The sequence below is a fragment of the Callithrix jacchus genome, chromosome 13, assembly GCF_049354715.1.
Source record: "Callithrix jacchus isolate 240 chromosome 13, calJac240_pri, whole genome shotgun sequence".
In the NCBI taxonomy this organism is placed as follows: domain Eukaryota; kingdom Metazoa; phylum Chordata; class Mammalia; order Primates; family Cebidae; genus Callithrix; species Callithrix jacchus.
The window spans coordinates 49,612,791-49,635,078 of record NC_133514.1 but is presented as its reverse complement, the minus strand read 5'-3'; the positions used below and the strand labels follow the sequence as shown (position 1 = coordinate 49,635,078).

The window sequence follows — 22,288 nt, the reverse complement described above, 5'->3', positions numbered from 1 at the left end:
CAATTATCGAGACAGTTCTAACAGGCAGTTCACAAAGTATCTGGGCAGAGCCCACAGTAGCTCAGTAACACCTCTGCTGGCAGACTGTGGCTAGACTACCACCTTCCTGGGCAGGGTATCTCTAAAAAAAGGCAGCAGCACGTCAGGAACTTAGAAATAAAGCCCTACCTTCCCTGGACAGAGCAACTGGGAAAAAAGGCGGTTAGGAGTTCTACTGCAGCAGACTTAAACATACCTGCCCAGAATCTCTGAATGGAACAACGGCGATCCCAGCTCAGCACTTGAGCTCCATAAGGGATAGACTGTCTCCTCAAGCAGCTCCCTGACCGCTGCATATCCAAAAAGACACCTCATAAAGAAGAGCTCAGGCTGAAATCTGGCAGGTACCCTTCTGGGACAAAGATAACATAAGAAGAAACTGGCAGCAACCCTTACTTGTTCTTCAGCCCCTGGGGGTGATCCCCAGGCAATCAGGGTCTAGAGTGGACCTCCAGCAGTCCTACAGCAGAGGGGCCTGATGATTAGAAGGAAAACTAAAAAAGAGAAAGGAATAACTTCATCATCAACCAAAAGGACATCCACTCAGAGACCCCATCCAAAAGTCACCAACTCCAAAGACCACAGGTAGATAAATCCACAAAGATGGGAAGAAACCAGCGCAAAAAGGATGAAAACACCAAAAACCAGAATGCCTCTCCCCCTCCAAGCAATCACAACTCCTCACCAGCAAGGGAACAAAGCTGGATGGAGAATAAGTCTGATGAATTGAAAGAAACAGGCTTCAGAAGGTGGGTAATAACAAACTTCTCTGAGCTGGAAGAACATCTTCTAACCCAATACAAAGAAACTAAGAACCTTGAAAAAAAGTTAGATGAAATGCTAACAAAAATAAACAGCTTAGAGAAGAATATAAATGACCTGATGTAGCTGAAAAACACACAAGAGAACTTCGCAAAGCATACACAAGTTTAAACAGCCAAATCAACCAAGGAGAAGAAAGGATATCAGAGACTGAAGATCAACTCAATGAAATAAAACAAGAAGGCAAGATTAGAGAAAAATGCGTGAAAAGAAATGAATAAAGCCTCCAAGAAATATGGGATTATGTGAAAAGACATAATCTACGTTTGATACGTGTATCTGAATGTGACGGACAGAATGAATTCAAGCTGAAAAACACTCTTCAGGATACTAACCAAAAGAATTTCCCCAACCTAGGAAGGCAGGCCAATATTCAAGTCAAGTCCAGGAAATAAAGAGAACACCACAATGACATTCCTCAAGAACAGTAACCGCAAAGAACATAATCGTCAGATTCACCAGGGCTGAAATAAGGGAAAAAATGCTAAGGGCAGCCAGAGAGAAAGGTTGGGCTACTCACAAACGGAAGCCCATCAGACTCACAGCGGATCTCTTGGCAGGAAACCCTACAAGCCAGAAGACAGTGGGGGCCAATATTCAACATCCTTAAAGAAAAGAACTTTCAACCTAGAATTTCATATGCAGCCAAACTAAGCTTTCATAAGAAAAGGAGAAATAAAATCCTTTATGAAGAAGTAATTGCTGAGAGATTTTGTCACCACCAAGCCTGCCTTACAAGAGCTCCTGAAAGAAGCACTAAACATAGAAAGGAACAATTAGTACCAGCCACTCAAAAAATGTACCAAATGGTAAAGAGCATCGACACAATGAAGAAACTGTGTCAACTCATGCAAAACCAGCTAGCATCAAAATGGCAGGATCAAATTCACACATAACAATATTAACCGAGCCAGGCGCAGTGGCTCAAGCCTGTAATCCCAGCACTTTGGGAGGCCGAGGCGGGTGGATCACGAGGTCAAGAGATCGAGACCATCCTGGTCGACATGGTGAAACCCCGTCTCTACTAAAAATACAAAAAATTAGCTGGGCATGGTGGCGCTTGCCTGTAATCCCAGCTACTCAGGAGGCTGAGGCAGGAGAACTGCCTGAACCCAGGAGGCGGAGATTGCGGTGAGCCGAGATCGCACCACTGCACTCCAGCCTGGGTAACAAGAACGAAACTCCATCTCAAAAAAATAAAAAAAAAAATTAACCGTAAGTGTAAATGGGATACATGCACCAATCAAAAGACACAGACTGGCAAATTGGATAAAAAGTCAAAACTCATCAGGGTGCTATATTCAGGAAACCCATCTCACACGCAAGGACACACATAGGCTCAAAACAAAGGGATGGAGGAAGATTTATCAAGCAAATGGAGAGCAAAAAAAAAAGCAGGAGTTGCAATCCTATTCTCTGATAAAATAAGACTTTAATCGAACAAAGATCAAAATGGACAAAGAAGGGCATGACATAATGGTAAAAGGATCAATGCAACAAGAGCTAACTATCCTAAATATATACACACCCAATACAGGAGCACCCAGATACATAAAGCAAGTTCTATGATCTACAAAGAGACTTAGACTCCCACACAATAATAGTGGGAGACTTCAACAATCCACTATCAATATTAGACAGATCAACAAGACAGAAAATTAACAAGGATATCCAGTACTTGAACTCAGATCTGGACCAAGCAAACCAAACAGACATCTAGAGAACTCTCCACCCCAAATCCACATATATATGTATATGTATATGTATCCAGCATATACATTCTTCTCAGCACCACAACGCACCTACTCTAAAACTGACCACATGAGTGGAAGTAAATCACTCCTCAGTAAATGCACAGAAATCATAACAGTCTCTCAGACCACAGTGCAATCAAATTAGAAATCAGGATTAAGAAACTAACTCAGAACCGCACAACCTCATGGAAACTGAACAAATGGCTCCTGAATGTTGACTGGAAATGAAAGCAGAGATAAAGATGTTCTTCAAAACCAACGAGAACGAAGACACAATGTACCAGAATCTCTGGGATACATTTAAAGCAGTCTAGAGAAAAAATTGTAGTAATAAATGCCCACAGGAGAAGCAAGGAAAGATCTAAAATCTACACCCTATCATCAAAATTAAAAGAGCTAGAGGAGCAAAACCAAAAAAACTCAAAAGCTAGCAGCAGACAAGAAATAACTTAGATCAGAGCAGAACTGAAGGAGATAGAGACAGAACCCTTCAAAAATATCAATAAATCCAGGAGCTGTTTTTTTTTTGAAAAAAATCAACAAAATAGACAGGCCGCTAGCCAGATTAATGAAAAAGAAAAGAGAGAAGAATCAAATAGTTGCAATAAAAAAAATATTAAAGGGGATATCACCACCGATTCCACAGAAATACAAACTACTATCAGAGATTACTACAAACAACTCTATGCACATAAATCAGTAAACCTGGAAGAAATGGATAAACTCCTGGACACTTGCACCCACCCAAGTCTAAACCAGAAAGAAGCTGAAATCCTGAATAGACCAATAACAAGGGATGAAGTTGAGGCAGCAATTAATAGTTTACCAACCAACAAAAGCCCAGGTCCAATGGGTTCACACAGCCAAATTCTACCAGACATACAAAAAGGAGCTGGTACCATTCCTTCTGAAATGATTCCAAACAATCCAGGGAGGGAATCCTTCCGAAATCATTTTATGAGACCAACATCATCCTGATACCAAAACCCAGCAGAGACTCAACAAGAAAAGAAAACTTCAGGCCAATATCCATGATGAACACAGATGCAAAAATCTTCAATAAAATACTGGCAAACCAACTGCAATAGCACATCAAAAAGCTTATCCATCATGATCAAGTAGGCTTCATCCCAAGGATGCAAGACTGGTTCAACATATGCAAGTCTATAAACGTAATCCACCACATAAACAGAACCAAAGACAAAAACCACATGAAAATCTCAATAGAGAAGGCCTTCAAAAAATTCAACAGCCCTTTATGCTAAAAACTCTCAATAAACTAGGTATCTACAGAATGTATCTCAAAATAATAAAAGCTATTTACGACAAACCCACAGCCAATATCATACTGAATGGGCAAAAACTGGAAGCATTCCCTTTGAAATCTGGCACTAGATGAGGATGCCCTCTCTCATCACTCCTATTCAAATAATATTGGAAGTTATAGCCAAAGCAATCAGGCAAGAAAAAGAAATAAAGGGAATTAGGAAAGGAGGAAGTCAAATTTTCTCTATTTGCAAATGACATGATTGTATATTTATTTAGAAGACTCCATTGTGTCGGCCCAAAATCTCCTTAAACTAATAAGCAAGTTCAGCAAAGTCTCAGGATACAATATCAATGTCCAGAAATCACAAGCATTCCTATACACCTATAACAGACTAAAAGAGAACCAAATCAAGAGTGAACTCCCATTTACAATTACAACAAAGAGAATAAAATACCTAGGAATACAACTAACAAAGGATGTAAAAGACCTCTTCAAGGAGAATTACGAACTACTGCTCAAGGAAATTAGAGAGGACACAAACAGATGGAAAAACATTCCATGCTCATGGTTAGGAAGAATGTATATTCTGAAAATGGCTATATTGTCCAAAGTAATTTACAGATTCAATGCTATCCCCATCAAGCTACCTATGATCCTCGTCACAGAACTAGAAAAAAACACCTTAAACTTCATATGGAACCAAAAGAGAGCCTGCACAGCCAAGACAATCCTAAGCAAAAAGAACAAAGCTGGAGGCATCACGCTACCTGACTTCAAACTATACTACAAGGCTACAGTAATCAAAACAGCATGGTACTGGTACCAAAACAGAGATAGAGACCAATGGAACAAAACAGAGGCCTCAGAGGCAACACCACACATCTACAACCATCTGATCTTTGACAAACCTGACAAAAACAAGCAACAGGGAAAGGATTCCCTGTTTAACAAATGGTGTTGGGAAAACTGGCTAGCCATGTGCAGAAAACAGAAACTGAACTCCTTCCTGACACCTTACACTAAAATTAACTCCAGATGGATTAAAGACTTAAACATAACACCTAACACCATAAAATCCCTAGAAGAAAACCTATGCAAAACCATTGAGGGAGGACATAGGCATAGGCAAGGACTTTATGACTAAAATACCAAAAGCATTGGCAACAAAAGCCAAAATAGACCAATGGGACCTAATTAAACTCCAGAGCTTCTGTACAGCAAAATAAACATCATGAGAGTGAATCGGCAACCAACAGAATAGGAAAAAATTTTTGCAATCTACCCATCTGACAAAGGGCTAATATCCAGAATCTACAAAGAACTAAAACAGATATACAAGAAAAAAACCCAATCAAAAGGGGGCAAAGGAATTGAACAGATGTTTTTCAAAAGAAGACATATATGAGGCCAAAAAACATGAAAAAATGCTCATCATCTCTGGTCATTAGAGAAATGCAAATCAAAACCACATTTGAGATACCATCTCACACCAGCTAGAATGGCAATCTTTAACAAGCAATAGGGAATTAACTCCAGATGGATTAAACACTTAAACATAAGACCTGGCACCATAAAAACCCTAGAAGAAAACCTAGGCAAAACCATTCAGGACAAAGGCATAGGCAACAACTTTATGACTAAAACACCAAAAGCATTGGCAACAAAAGCCAAAATAGACAAATGAGACCTAATCAAATTCCACAGCTTCTGCACAGCAAAAGAAACAGTCATTAGAGTGAATTGGCAACCAACAGAATGGGAACAAATTTTTGCAATCTACCCATCTGACAAAGGGCTAATATCCAGAATCTACAAAGAACTAAAACAGATTTACAAGAAAAAAACAAACAAGCGCATTCAAAAGTGGGCGAAGGATATGAACAGAAACTTTACAAAAGAAGACATAGATGAGGCTCATCATCACTGGTCAGTAGAGAAATGCAAATCAAAACTACATTGAGATACCATCTCACGCCAGTTAGAATGGCGATCATTAAAAAATCTGGAGACAATGGATGCTGGAGAGGACGTGGAGAAATAGAAACACTTTTACACTATTGATAGGAGTGTAAATTAGTTCAACCATTGTAGAAGACAGCATGGCAATTCCTCAAGGACCTAGAAATAGATATTCCATTTGACCCAGCAATCCCATTACTGGGTATATATCCAAAGGATTATAAATCGTTCTACTATAAAGACACATGCACACATATGTTCACTGCAGCACTGATTACAATAGCAAAGACTTGGAACCTACCCAAATGCCCATCGATGACAGACTAGACAGGGAAAATGTAGCACATATACACCATGGAATACTATGCAGCCATCAAAAACGATGAGTTCATGTCCTTTGTAGGGCCATGGATGAATCTGGAAACCATCATTCTCAGCCAACTGACACAAGAACAGAAAATCAAACACCATATGTTCTCACTCATAGGCAGGTATTGAACAATGAGAACACATGGACACAGGGAGGGGAGCATCACACACTGGGGTCTGTCGGGGGGAAAAAGGGGAGGGGCAGCGGGGGCTAGGGAGATTGGGGAGGAATAACAGGGGGAAAAATGTCAGATATAGGTGACAGGGAGACAGAGGCAGTAAACCACATTGCCATGTATGTACCTGTGCAACAATCCTGCATGATATTCACACGTACCCCAGAATCTAAAGTACAACAAAAATATATATATAAGTAAATAAAAATAAAAATAAGAAAGAACTCTTCATGTAGTCTTACATCCTGAATTTTCTCTCATTTTCTTCTAAAAGCTTTTACATTTATTATCCATTTATGATCTATCTTCAGTTAACTTTTGTGTAAGGTGTGAGATTTCTTTTTAAATTGCTTTATATCTTTGTAAAAAATCAGTTCACCATACTTTTACAAGTCTATTTCTGGATTCTGTTCTACTGACTTATGTATCTATCCCTCTGCCACTATCACACTGTCTTGATTACTGCAGTTATGCATTAAGTTTTAAAACTAAGTAAAGTAGGCTAGGCACAGTGGCTCACACTTGTAATTTCAACACTTTGGGAGGCTGAGGTGGGTGGATCACCTAAGGTCAGGAGTTCCAGACAAGTCTGGCCAACATCATGAAACACTGTTTCTATTAAAAATATAAAAGTTAGCTGGGCATGGTGGTGGGTGTTTGTAATCCCAGCTACTCAGGAGGCTGAGGCAGGAGAATCGCTTGAACCCAGGAGACGGAGGTTGCAGTGAGATGAAATTGTGCCACTGCACTCCAGCCTGGGCAACAAGAGCAGGACTCCATATTAAAAAAAGTAAAACAAAATAAAAATTAGGGAGAGTGATTCTTCTACTTTTTCTTTTTCAAGACAGTTTTAGCCATTTTATTTTAGTTCCTTGGCCTTTTCACGTAAATTTTAGAATAACTTTATTTATATCTACAAAAAAAACTTCCTGAAATTCTGATAGAAATTGTGTTAGATCTTTAGAACAATTTGGAGAGAATTGACAGTATGAGTCACTATAGATCTACAGGACAATTTGGAGAGGACTGACTCTTCCAATCCATGAACATGGTAGGCCTTTTTCATTTATTTAGTTCACCTTCTGTTTTATCAGTGTTTGGTGTTTTCAACATACAGGTCCCATACATGTTTTGTTAAGATTTATTCCAATATATTCCATTTTCTTAGAGCAACTGTAAACAACGTCTTTTTAATCTTGGTTTCCATGTGTTCATTGCTAATATACAGGAATACAATTGGCTTCTGTATGCTGACCTTGTATCCCACAGCCTGGTTTAACTCACTTACTAGTTCTAGGACATTGTTGGGTAGATTCTTTGGGATCTTCTACATGTCATCTGCAATAAGAACATTTTTATTTCTTCCCTTCCAACTCCTATGCCTTTTATTTCTTTGACTTCATGTATTGGCTAGGATTCAGTACCCCAAGTTTATATATATTTTTAATTTGTATTTTGAAATAATTTTAAAACTTACAGAAAAATTCCAAGTACAAAGAATTTTCTTCCTAAGTCATGACAGCAAGTTGCAAACATACTTGATTATTCCTATTTTTTTAATCTTCTATAATGACATAATCCTACTTACCCACAGTATAGCCATCAAAATTATAAAATTAACAGTGATACTTTACTAATCCAGACCCCATTCAAGTTCCACCAACTGTCCCAATAATGTCCCTTCGTTTAAAGGAACATTAACATGTCCCTTCCTGGTTTTTAACCTTTTGAAAACTGTAAGTCAGTTGTTTTATAGTGTTCCTCCATTTGAGTTGTCAGATATCTATCTTCCCATGGATGGGTTCAGTTTGTGTATTTTTGGCATGTTCATCTCAGAGCAATTCTATGTGCTCACTGCATTTTATCGGGTAGTTCAGGATTCTGATGTGATATGTCTTATCACTGGTCATGATCACATATTCAAGGATGGTGTTGACCAGACTCCTCCAGTACAGAATTACTATTCCCCTTCTTATATTTAATAAGTATTTTATAAAGGGATACTTCAAGATTATGTAAATAACTTGTTCTTCACCAAATTTTCACCCGCCAAGTTTAGCATCCATTTCATTATTAGCTGGCAATCTATACAAAGGTAGAAATTTCCCTGTCCCTCATTTATGTATTCATTTGTTTCTTTACATTGAAACAGGAGTATTAATTCCTATTTTATTCAATAGGTTGTAATCATTATTTATTTTCATGTTCAGATTATCCCAGATTTGGCCAGTGGACTCGAGTTGGCTTCTACATCCTTCTGATATGCCTTTATCATTTCTTGAGCATGGCTTTATGTTCCGTCACTACAAGACATTCCAGGCTATTCTTACACTTTCCCTGTCCCAGACCTGGAACTAGCAATTTCACCAAAGCTCTATTTTTCTCCTAGTGAAGAATGAAATTTAGATATAAAAAGCTAAGCATGCCCAATATTAATTAGGTATCACGGCTCTCAAAACTTCTCAGTGGACAGGGCTAAGAAATATGTATATATAGACACACCTATGTTCCTATCTATCGGTGTATCTATACTCACTGAAAACCATGCATTCATACCTGGATACACCAATGCTAACCCAACATCACAAGCTTCTTCAAGGACATTACCACCTTTACTTACATGCCTTCCACAAGTGGGCCAAACCTTAAGTGCTTTTAGATTTAATTAATCAGGGAGAGAGAAGAAGCAGCTAAATGATATCTTTAACACCCCCTTTACTAACCTACTATTCAGAGATATAACAAAGCTATGTACAAAATTTTTGTTATCAGTCAAAAAAGAAAGCTGCACCTGTTAGGGAATTAACAACGTAATAGGACAGAAAAGTGAATGAAGGAAGAAGGTGAGAAAGAGATGAACAGGGACAAGATATGAAGCATATAAGAAATAGATCAAAGTGATCTAATGCAACCCCCTATAATTCATTCACAAATATTCTCTAGAAGATCTGACAGTGAGAAGTACACCCTCTGCATGAGTACCTCCAGTAAAAAGTGTACTAGTTCAGAGGGTTCATTTGTAGGTTTTAAAACAGCTCTTAAGAGTTAATGTTAACCTGAAATTCGCCAATGCTATTATTTGCTCATGAACCCTAGTTCTATATTTGGGGCTTAACACAGAATAAGGAACTCCTTTTTCCAGGTAAAAGTTCAGGTATCTGAAGTAAGCTATCATGATGCCCTCTTTAGGTTTTCTCTTTCCCTGTCTAATCAATGCTAGCTTTTTCACTAAGAGTTCTAGTTCTTCTTCTTTGAAACCACTCCAGTGCATCAATGGCCTGTAGAAATAAATTATCATAAATAGCTTTGATTAAAATTGAAGATTTTTTTTCCCCCAAGATGGAGGAGTTTTTTTGCTCTTGTTGCCCAGGCTGGAGTGCAACGGCACAGTGCAGCTCACTGTCACTTCCACCTCCCAGGTTCAAGCAATTCTCCTGCCTCAGCCTCCCAAGTAGATGGGATTGCAGGTGTCAGCTACCATGCCTGGCTAATTTTGTATTTTTAGTAGAGACAGGGTTTTACCATGCTGTCCAGGCTGGCCTTGAACTCCTGACCTCAGGTAACCCACCCACCTTGGTCTCCCAAAGTGCTGGGATTACAGGTGTGAGCCATGTCACCTAGTCAAAATTGATTTAAAAAAAAAAAAAAAAAAATTGAAAATAGAGTTAAAGACTCTAACACTGAGTGAGAAAATCTTTTTAAAAAGCTGTCAACAATGGATTTTGAGAAGGTAAAGCACTATACTGACATCTAGTCTTTATTTGCAAACTTCAATGGGATAAGAAAAAATGTTAGCAAATATTTATGTGATAGTTACCATAAAATTTAAGTTAAATCTATACTTATTAGTATTATTATCAAACTACTAAGTTTTTATCTAAATCTGCTATTAGAAAGATGACAAGCACTTTTTTGTAAATAGAGAAGTCTCTTTTAATAATGTAAAGGTCTATCATCTTATAATTCTGAGATGATCAAAATGTTTCTAAATAATTATTTGACTTGTCTCCACATTTCTGGGGGGTTATCTATGAAGAAATTCCTATCATCCATAATTGTGATGGCTTTAAAATACATCCACAACTCATTGACAGTTTCTTCCATCAAACTAATAAGAGTATCCTTGAATATGCATAGCCTTAGTGAGTCACTTCTCACAAACAGAGTATTGTTGAAGTTATTTGTGACTTCTAAGGCTAAGTCACAAAAGGCAATAAAGTTTGTGCCTTGCTCTCTAAGAATGCTTACTCTTGAAACCCAGCTGCCTTGTGATTAAGTCCAGGTCTCATAAGAGATGCCCTGTGTAGGTGTTCCTGATGACAGCCCAGTTGAGGTCACAGTCAACAAGAGTAAAGAAGTTGCTTCTTCAAGGTGACTCCCGACCCAGCCACCATTTGAACTGCAACTACACAAAAGACCCCGAGTAAGAATCACCTATCTAGGGTCAGTCAACCCCTAGAATTGTGAACATAATAAATGCTTCCTATTAAGTTACTGTTCTGGTGTGGTTTGTTATACAGCAACAGATAAAACTTTTATTCCTTTTACTGGACCTTCCTGGTTTGGCTATGAAAGTTCTATACTGGCTTCATAAACAGATTAAAAGACAGTTTAATTTCTTTCTTTCTAATCCTTATGCCTTTTATTTCTTATCTTGCTTACTGTACCAACTAGGACCTAGAGTATAATATTAAGTAGAAGTGATAAGAGTGAACATCTTTATCTTATTCCTGATTTTTTAAAAACAATGCTTTTATCATGTCATCATTATGAGTGATGCTGTTGCAGTTATCTCTTAGAAATCTTAGAAGTTCCCTTCTGTTTCTAGCTTATTATGTGTCATTTTTAATCATGAGCAAGAACTGACTTTAAATAATCTTTCTACATTTACCGAGATAAGCATATGGCTCTTTCTCCTTTACTTTGTTACTGTGGTGAATTGTAAGATATTCTAATGTTAGCTAACCTTATATTCCTGAAATAAACTTACTGTGAATGTGATCTATTATCTTGTTAATACACTGCTGTATTCAGTTTGCTAATCTTTTGTTAGGCTTTTTACATCTATATTCACTTGCATTCATTTGCATTATTATAAAACATACCTGTAAAACCAATTGGCCCACTGTTTTCTTTGTGGATTTTTGATTATTAATGTCTTTAATTGTTAAGAGGACTCTTCAGACTCTACTTCTGCTTGAATCAGTTTTGGTAAGTTATATTTCTCTAGGAATCTGTTCCATTTCTTCTAAATGATCATATTTATTGCCATGAAATTGTTGGCAGTATTCAATTCATGTTTTAACAATAATAATTATTTTTGGGGACAGAGTCTCACTCTGTTGCTTAGGTTGGAGTGCAGTGGTGCCATCTTGGCTCATTGCAACCTCCGCCTCCCAGATTCAAGTGATTCTCCTTCCTCAGCCTCCTGAGTAGCTGGAATTACAGGCACAGGTCACCACACCTGGCTAATTTTTGTACTTCTAGTAGAGACGGGGTTTCGCCATGTTGGTCAGGCTGGTCATGAACTCCCACCTCAGCCTCCCAAAGTGCTGGGATTACAGGCATAAGCCACCATGCCCAATCTTAATTCTTTCTACACCCGCATTTATGTGCCCACTCTTTCTCCTGATTGTTTATATGCACCTTCCCTCTTTCTTGTTTGATTGTTCGTGCTCAATCTTGACAGAGTTAATCAGTCTTACCAAGGAACTAACATTTAGTTTGGTTGGTCCCTTGTGCTGTAACTGTGATTTCTATTTCTGCTGTTTTGTTGTTGTTACTTCCTTTCTGCTTTTTAGTGTTTATTCTCTTTTTTACTGTAAATTAGGTTAGACAGCACATTAATTTTAACTTTCATTTTAAAATACTGGGAGGGGGAAGATGGCTCATGCCTGCCTATACCTAGCACTTTGGGAAGCTGCGAGGCAGGGGGATCACTTGAGGTCAAGAGTTCAAGACCAGCCTGGCCACCATGGAGAAACACTGTCTCTACTAAAAAATACAAAAGTTAGGCAGGCCTGGTGGCACACTCCTGTAGTCCCAGCTACTTAAGAGAGGTGAGGCAGAAGAATTGCATGAACTCGAGAGGCGGAGGCTGCAGTGAGCTGAGATCACGCCACTGCACTCCAACTTGGGCAACAGAACAAGACTCCATCTAAAAATAATAATAATAAATAAAATAGAATGTAAGTATTTAAGACAATATATTTTCTTTGCAGTACTGTTTTGGCTGCTTTACACAAGTTTTGATAAGCAGTATTTTATATCTTGTTTATTAATTATCTTTAAGTTCCCATTATAATTTTGTCTTGACCCATGATTTAGAAATGCTAAAATTTTCAAATTTATGGAAATGTATATCTTTTTATTAACAACCTATACTTTAATTGCATTAAGATAAAAAAATTATGGGCTTTAAGATAGGAATTCTTAAATTTTAAGATTTACTTGACAGCCTAGTCAGTGGACTTTTACAAATAGTCCATGTAAGTCCTAGAAAAATGTGCATTTTCTAATTGCTGGATATAGGATTCTATATATTTTTCTTCTTATATTAAGGTTAATAGTATTATATAATTCTATTTCTTTACAAATATCTTGTGTTATTAAGAAGACCATGAACATGTGGATTTGTCAATTTCTCCCCACAATTCTATTCATTTTTGCTTAATACATCTTGGGGCTACTTTATTAGCTGCATACAAATCTCAGAGCTGGGCCGGGCGTGGTGGCTCAAGCCTGTAATCCCAGCATTTTGAGAGGCTGAGGTGGGTGGATCACGAGGTCAAGAGATCGAGACCATCCTGGTCAACATGGTGAAACCCCGTCTCTACTAAAAATATAAAAAATTAGCTGGGCATGTTGGCATGTGCCTGTAATCCCAGCTACTTGGGAGGCTGAGGCAGGAGACTTGCCTGAACCCAGGAGGCGGAGGTTGCGGTGAGCTGCAATCGCGCCATTGCACTCCAGCCTGGGTAACAAGAGCAAAACTCCATCTGAAAAAAAAAAAAAAAAAAAAAAAAATCTCAGAGCTGATAATGACATTTGCATTCAAAGTAGCTATGCCACTTGCTGAGATCATGGGGGAAGCGTACAGGAAGCATACAAGTTTTCCCTGGCTTCTTGCCCCTCCAGTAACTCATTTAAACAGTATGTTTATTTGAGAATCTTTTTGTTTCGTAGCAGCAACAAACCACGGACTATGTAACCTGACTCACTACAGAGTCATGAGTCTGTTAATTTCCTTTAAAATCTGACTGTTTCACATGGATGAACCTTGAGGACAGTATGTCAAATGAAATAAACAGCCACAGAAAGACAAATACTGCATGATTACACACATACTCAGTGTCTACAGTAATCAAACTCATAGAAACAGAAAGCAGAATGTTGGTTGCCAGGGGCTGGGGGAAGAGGAAAATAGGGAGCTGTTCAATAGATTTAGAGTTTCAGTCATGCAAGATGGAAAAGTTCCAGAAATCTATTTACAACAATGTGCATATAGTTAACAATACTGTTAATATACACCTAAAAGAAATTTATGCCATAGTTTTTACACACACAGAGAGAGAGAGAGAGAGAGAGAGAGAGAGAGAGAGAGAGAGAGAGAGATTGATTGATTGATTGATTGTTTCATGACCAGTGAAAAGACATGACAGTTAACTCAATTGCTGGCACTCCCTTTTAGACCAAAAAGTAAACTGGGATTTCTATCTGTACTACAAATATGAAAATTTCAAAATTTGGCAGTAGTCTCTGATAGTATAAAGAAATTTCACAAAGTAACCATTACAAGCTCCTCTCTTTTCTAACAACCAAGTTCTTGTCCATCTGTTATACACTGTCTCAGAGTTAACTGAAACAATTGAGGCATCTCTGGGTCATAGCAAGTAGATAAAGATTGTGAATCTCTTCAAATCCTTTCCATTTTCTTTCTTTTTTTTTTGAGATAGGGTCACACATTGCTCAGGCTGGAGTGCAGTGGCACAATCACAGCTCACTATAGCCTTGAACTCTTGGGCTCAAGTGATCTTCCCTTCTCAGCCTCCCAAAGCCTTGGGACTACAGGCATGAGCCACTGCACTCAGCCCAAATTCTATTTTAAAATATCTTTTTCCTTTATGTTTCTCATATTCAGAACTCCAAGCGTAGTTTCCATATGTTAATCTGAGGAGTGGTGCCAAGGTGAGTGTAAAAGAAACATGTTAGAAGATTGTTTAAAAATAAAGATTTCCAGACTGGCTGAATCCAAATCTAGAAATGAAAGATCTGGGACTCTAATTTTTAAAAAATTCTTTTTCCATTCCCTTTATTTACCTAGCTTGGGCCACCATTCTTTTTCTTAAAGGCCATCTGTGCCTCCTAAGGCAGAGCCTCTTCCCAGCTCCATCGATGCACTGTTGTATCTTACAATATCTGTAACATGTTTATGTGTGAATCTCCCCAAGTATACCATAAATTATTCGAAGGGAGATTGTATACATTCATCATTACATCCTCAATACATAGCATAGTATCAGATATATAGCTGGTTTTCAACAAATGTTTTCTGAACCAAATCAACTGTCAACTACTATGTACAGAAACGCATTTCAAAAAATTTTTGAGACAGAGCCTTGCTCTGTTGCCAAAGCCAGAGTATAGCAGTGCCACCGTGACTCACTGCAGCTTCAAACTAATGGGCTCAAGTGATCCTCCTGCATGAGCCTCCCAAGTAGCTGGGACTACAGGCATGCATCACCATGCTCAGCTTATTTTAAAAAATTTTTGCATAGATGGGGTCTCACTATGTTGCCCAGGCTGTTCTCAAACTCCTGTCCTGAAGCAATCCTACCGCCTAAGCCTTCCAAAGTGTTGGGATTACAGGCATGAGCCACAGGACCCAGCCAGAAATACATTTTTTAATGATATAATGGCTATTGGTCAGAAAAGGTACATCATCCCAGCTTTTTAAAAATACCCATTCCTGAGCCGCTCTGGACTTAGTGAATAAGAACCACAACCTCAATTGGATGAGATTACCACTCACAGGAAAGAGGCTGTTGAGCCAGTATCTGCAGAAGGAGAACTTTGACTGAGATGGGTCAGAGAGAGGACAGGAAGAATATTTTAAAAAGTGAATGACTTACTTCAAGTCACTGAGGTGTTAAAAACCAGTCACACTAGAAGAACTCCAAGTGGTTCAGTTTTACTAAAATAAATAATTTCTAGGAAAATGGCTAGAAAAGATTTAGAGAGGTGTGTAAAGGGGTCAGTCTCCAAAAGGCCCAGTATGATAATGCTAAAGTAGATTAACTTTTTAATAAAAATTGTATAGCACTATTGGAGAGGGGAGTGGAAAACAGATTTGCATCTTACAAAGGTTACTCTGGATACTATGAAAATGGACTAAGCGGGAACAGAAGGGAAACAAAGAGACTGGTTTAGAGGCTATTATAATGACCAAGGAAAAGCGTAATAGGGCCTGAACCAAGCCAATGTGAACAGAAAAGAAAATGGATTGGCCGGGCGCAGTGGCTCAAGCCTGTAATCCCAGCACTTTGGGAGGCCGAGGCGGGTGGATCACAAGGTCTACAGATCGAGACCATCCTGGTCAACATGGTGAAACCCCGTCTCTACTAAAATTACAAAAAATTAGCTGGGCACGGTGGTGTGTGCCTGTAATCCCAGCTGCTCCGGAGGCTGAGGCAGGAGAATTGCCTGAACCCAGGAGGTGGAGATTGCGGTGAGCCGAGATCGCGCCATTGCACTCCAGCCTGGGTAACAAGAGCGAAACTCCGTCTCAAAAAAAAGGAAAAAAAGAAAAAGAAAATGGATTTGAAATACATTATGGAGGCTGGGCACGATGGCTCACACCTATAATCCCAACACATCAGGAGGTCGAGGCAGGTGGATTGCATGCGTCCAGGAGTTCAAGATTAGCCTGGGCAACATGATGAAACTGCATCTCTACAAAAAATTTAAAAAATTAGCTCAGTGTGGTGGTGTGTACCTGTAGTCCCAGCTACTTATGAGGCTGAGAGAATCACCTGAGCCTGGGAGGCAGACGCAGTAGTGAGCCAAGACTGTGCCATTGAATTCTAGCTTGAGTGACAGAGCAAGACCCTGTCTCAAAAAAAAAAAATCATGGAAATGGAAATTAGTATTACTTAGTGACGTGGGAGCTGAAGGAGGGAAGAATCTGTTTCTGGCTTCAAAAAAATGTGTGAATAATGGCACCACTTACCAACATGGGGAATAAAGGAGAAAAGGCAGGTTTGGGGCTAAGACCAGTGAAATGTGTCAGGGAGGAATGCTCACTCAGTGTGCAAACATACTGAGTCTGAGTTGGCTACAGGACACCCAGACAGAGATGATGACTTGCATAGATGGGTATGTAGATAGAAAAGACCAAGACTGCAATGAGATTCAGGTTTACAAGCGAAGAGATGGAAACTAAGCCCACAGCAAATGAGATCATTCATCCAAGTGTTACAGTGAGGAGGAGAGAGAAACAGATTCCTGAAGAAATAAAGGCAAAGTGAGGAGGAGATGCCCTGAAAATAGGGGGACCAAAGAGGAAAATCAGAAAAATTATGGGGTTAGGAAAGAAGGCAAGGTCAGCTGGGCTCAGTGGCTCATGCCTGTAATCCTAGAACTTTGGGAGGCCAAGGTGGATGGATCACTTGAGGTCAGGAGTTCAAGACTAGCCTGGCCAACATGGTCTCTACTAAAATTACAAAAATTAGCCAGGTATGGTGACACATGCCTATAATCCCAGACACTTGGGAGGCTGAGGCAGGAGAATAATGTCAAAAGTCACAGAGGGCTAAGAGAAAGGAAACCAGTGGAAAGTCTCTCATTGCATTTGACAACTAGAAGCTACAGTGCTTTGGAATAAAAGTTTCAGTGGGGAGGCTGGGGAAGAAGGAAGGGGTGAAGTGTGCATAGTGGGGAGGGTGGAGAGACAAATGACACAGTGCATTCTTTAAAGCCCGTGTGTACCTATGAATAGGTGTAGGTAAGAAATGTCTATCCATGTAGGTAAGAAAGGAAGCGGGGGCTGGGGTGAGATATAAGGGTTGAGACAAAAGAGAGCAAACAACATTTATACAAAAGGGAAGAAGTCATGAGACAGAAAGAGGCTGAAAACACATGAAGAGTGGTGATGTCGAAGAACAGAGCCCATGAGGGGAACGGGGACAAAAGATTCGCCTAGGCCGGGGGGAGGGGAGCCTTCTCTCCTAGGACTTTAGGGAAGGATGGGGACAAATGAAAGTGAGTTTTCAGGTGACAGAACATGAAGCTGAGGTGGTATTTCCTGATTTTAAAAAATTTTTCTCTGTAGAACTGAAGACAGGACAATATTGATGAGGGGCCCTGAGAGATGGTTTACTTGGTGCAGAGGTGGAGCAGAGTGGCAGTAGGGCGAATGAGGGCATGAGGACAGCAAGGCAACCCCAGGCCCAGTTAACACTAGAGTCCACCCAAGGCACACGCTCATTTGCCCAAAGGGCAGAGAAGACGAGTACTAATTTTTCCAAAGTTGGAGCTTCACAAAGTGGTGTAATTAAAAAGTCCACAGAGTTCTTTTTTAAATATAAAAACAGCAAGAAAGTTATTGACAGACATGTTAGAGGATGAAGTAATATACTACACTGCATTTTTTAATCAAAATTTTAATTCAGTACATTTCTAGCTTGACAATACATGAAAAAGGTCAACTAAAGATCCTGCTAAAGGCTAGGCGGGGCGGCGTGCACCTGTAGTCCCAGCTACTCAGGAGGCTTAGGCAGGAGAATTGCCTGAACCTAGGAGGCGGAGGTTGCAGTGAGCCAAGATCGTGCCACTGCACTCCAGCCTAGGCAAGAGAGCGAGACTCTGTCTTCACAAAGAAACAAACAAACAAACAAAAAGACTCTGCTGAAGTCACAGTAGGTACAGTGGGAATAAGCAAGCGAAAGCTGGAAGTGGAATGACAGAAAGTAGCCCTCAAGGTAGCAGAGTTTCAGACTTCAGAGGTGAAGATGACTAAAGGTCAATGTCAGTGGAGCTGAACAGGTTTAGGAACTCTAGCGAAATAAGTCATAGTTCTTTCCCAGACACATGAAGTCAACCAGAATAAGGAAGGTGGGAAGGAAAGGGTAAGGAGAAAGACAGTGAGTGACTGAAGTCAGGAAGAGGCCCTAGGGCAGTATGGGGATGTGTGGGCCAGCACAAGCCTTGGAAGAGATCATTTCCATTTGCAGGCTGAAGCATACTGGCTCAGACTAGAAAATCCTGTGGTTACATAGGACGCAAGAATGAGCAGTCTCCATCTGAGAGATCCGGAGAACATGGCTTATTAGGGAGGCGTATGTGGGGAGGGAAGGGGCAAATAACGCTAAGGAAAACATGCACTTAGGGCTGCTCCCAGCAAAGCACAGCTACAGAAGACACCCACTGTGTGGCCAGCAAGAGGGAAGCTCTGTTCTTTCAAGGCTAAGTGCTTTTCTTTTTTGTTTTTGTTTTGTTTTTTTTAAATTTTGAGACAGAGGAATCTTGATCTCCCAGGCTGGAGTGTAATAATGTGATATTGGCTCACTGCAACCTCTACCTCCTAGGTTCAATCAATTCTCCTGCCTCAGGCTCCCAAGCAGCTGGGATTACAGGTGCCCACCAACACGTCCGGCTCATTTTTGTATTTTTAGTAGAGACAGGGTTTCACCATATTGGTCAGGCTGGTCTCAAACTCCTGAAATCGTGATTTGCCCACCTTGGCCTCCCAAAGAGCTAGGATTACAGGCGTGAGCCACCGCACCTGGCCAGCTAAGTGCTTTTCAATGAGAAGGCATACAGGAAGAGCCTGATCCCAAAGATGATGGAGAGAGGCCTCATTCACACATTTTAAACAGAGTCTCCCTGCAGCCTTCAACTGCAGGTATACAACCTAAGTCTAAAGGCTTAGGCAACAAATTATGAGTTTTACTGATGTGTATACTTGAGGAAAACTTAAGTTACAAATGTTTATACTTTAAAATAAAGTGTCTCAATTGCAATTAAAAAAAAATTATCAGCTGGGTATGGTGGCTCATGCCTGTAATCCCAGCATTTTGGGAGGCCGAGGCAGGTGGATCACTTGTGGTCAGGAATTCAAGACCAGCCTGGCTGAGATGGTGAAACAGGGGAACAACCAGAAACAAGCAAAAACCAGCACATGATCAATTTGGTACTGTTTTCTAAGTCCCTTCTAACAAGGAGTGCTAAAGAGAAAACCTATGTTTAGCCCACTAAAATCAAACACAAGGAAACATGCTGAAGCAGGAAAGAAGCCCAAGTTAATATCTGAATAAGCTGTATGAATCAGAACAAAAAATCATCGAATGATGGATGAATACACTGAAGAACTCTAATATTATAATTGTTCACACGTGTGTGTGTGGGGGGCACTCTATGAGGATAGTCATGGGACTCATTTCAAATTTCCTTAAAATAACAAAAATATATTTTAATATCCCTCTTCAATTTTCCACAGCAAAACATATCCTCCCAGCCAGTGTAAATGTATTATTTACATCATAATCTAAATGTCCAACCGCAAGGGAACTTATGTAAAAGAATGATATATCCAAAGCCACTGTCAAAGCAATTAAAAATTGTGTTTATAATAAGAAAATGTTTACAATGTACTGCTAAGGGCTACAAATGAGTATGTGAAAGGTTCTAATTTTCAATTTAAAATATGTTTATTTTTAAAAACTCCAAAGAATATAAACCCAAGTTATGATTTATTTTTAAATAAGTTTGTTCCTTATATTTTTCTATGTTTTGTAAGTTTTCTAAAGTGAGTACATACTATTCTTGTAACTTGGGGAAGGAAAGAAAACCAAACTACACCAATAACTATTTTAAGTAATACTTGCAAAGGCCATGTAGTAAGATGAAAAGAAAATATATATGGATATTATATATCCATATATAATTACAATTAAAGAAAAATTGTGCGTAAGAAAAACAGGTTGGTGGGAAATACACCAAAATTAAATGATGCCTATGTTTGAAGGATGAAATAATTACCCATTATTTTTCCTTCTACTACTCTATACCTTTAAATTCTTCTTTAAAGAATGTGTATCACGTAAATAGGAAAAAATTACTGTATTTATCAACAATGACCCCAAGCCCTCCTTTTCACTCCATCCTGCCTGCTAAAACAAACCAAAAAATACACATGCACACAAACCCATAAGTACTTACATGGGCTTACATCTCTGTATCTGTTTCGATTTCTGTTTTCTGGAAACTTGGCCACTCTATGAGGATAGTCATGGGACTCATTTCGAATTTCCTTAAAATAACAAAAATATATTTTAATATCCCTCTTCAATTTTCCACAGCAAAACATATCTTCCCAGCCAGTATAAAATAACATTAAGGACTTATGATACGCCAAGTACTACGCAGAGCACATTGTCTACATTACCTCATTTAATCCTCACAATACTAACAGAAACAATTTTCTTCCCCATTTTATCTATGAGGGATGAAAGGCTTTCAAAAGTTAAAAAATCCAAAGTTCCCACAGCCCCCAAGATTGAACCAAGGTTCTTCATATGCCAGTCTGTGCTCTAGATCTGTTTATTTACTGCTAATTAGGCTCTATTCAACACTTACAAGCAAGCATCAAACACTTTATGAAGCAGAATCAATGCAAGGGAGGTATCTATGATCAGCCACATCATATTCAAATTTTGACTAAAACTCATAGCATCTACCTAAATTTTGGAGTTAAACATTTAAAAAATTTATTTCTTCATCTTCATGATACTTCATGATACTGTTTTTATACAGACAGGTGTTACTTCATTTTGAACTCAGAAATATCCTCAAATATTATTTCTATCATGTTTGTCATTACTTCTCCTTCAAAAAAAATTATTTTTAGAGCCATAAATGTTCAGTAACAGGCCGGGCGTGGTGGCTCACGCCTATAATCCCAACACTTTGGGAGGCCGAGGTAGGCGGATCACCTGAGGTCAGGAGTTCGAGACCAGCCTGGTCAAAGTTGTGAAACCCCAGCTCTATTAAAAATACACAAATTAGGCCGGGCGCGGTGGCTCAAGCCTGTAATCCCAGCACTTTGGGAGGCCGAGGCGGGTGGATCACGAGGTCAACAGATCGAGACCATCTTGGTCAACATGGTGAAACCCCGTCTCTACTAAAATTACGAAAAATTAGCTGGGCACGGTGGTACGTGCCTGTAATCCCAGCTGCTCGGGAGGCTGAGGCAGGAGAATTGCCTGAACCCAGGAGGCGGAGATTGCGGTGAGCCGAGATCGCGCCATTGCACTCCAGCCTGGGTAGCAAGAGCAAAACTCCGTCTCAAAAAAAAAAAAAAAAAAAATACACAAATTAGGCTGGGCACAGTGGCAGGTATCTGTGATCCCAGCTACTTGGGAGGCTGAGGCAGAGAACTGCTTGAACCTGGGAGGCGGAGGTTGCAGTGAGTCGAGATTGCACCACTGCACTCCAGCCTGTGTGACAGAGCAAGACTCTGTCTCAAAAGAAAAACAAAAACAAAACACAAAAATGAGCCAGGTGTAGTGGCAAGCGCCTATAATCCCTGCTACTTGGGAAGCTGAGGCATGAGAATTGCTTAAACCCAGGAGGCAGAGGTTGCAATGAGCCGAGATGGCACCACTGCAACAACCAGCAGGCCTGAGGCTCATCCTAGGTGCTTTCAGGTTTTCTGCATTTCAGTGTGAAAGACATTCTGTAAGGCTATGTCTGCACTAAGCTCTCACTAATGTATCCATTATGGCCAGGTTTGATCTTCCAGGAAACAGTGTTCCAAGAATTCAAGTAAAAACAGAAGTGTTACAAAAAACAAACAAAAGAAAAGCATGCTTTAACAGTAAAAAGTAGATTGTGCTTTTGCT

At 39.5% G+C, this 22,288-nt stretch overlaps 1 protein-coding gene across 11 annotated transcripts in view; it reads right to left on the bottom strand.

Annotated features, from left to right (window-relative positions):
- The window catches only part of PTPN2 (protein tyrosine phosphatase non-receptor type 2), a 115,138-nt gene that overhangs the window by 71,068 nt on the left and 21,782 nt on the right, over nt 1–22,288 (bottom strand). For 4 of the 11 annotated variants that reach the window (XM_078347708.1, XM_078347710.1, XM_078347707.1 and 1 more), the window contains exons 2-3: nt 20,607–20,697; nt 13,307–13,387 (exon numbers count right to left, since the gene is read on the bottom strand). The exons of 1 other annotated variant lie outside the window; for it this stretch is intronic. In XM_078347708.1, coding sequence (XP_078203834.1) covers nt 13,307–13,387; nt 20,607–20,697 — 172 coding nt within the window. Of the gene's footprint in view, nt 1–6,516; nt 6,559–13,306; nt 13,388–20,606; nt 20,698–22,288 lie in introns of all 11 variants that reach the window. 6 more of the 11 variants (XM_002757036.3, XM_078347711.1, XM_008979452.4 and 3 more) reach the window with 2 other exon arrangements.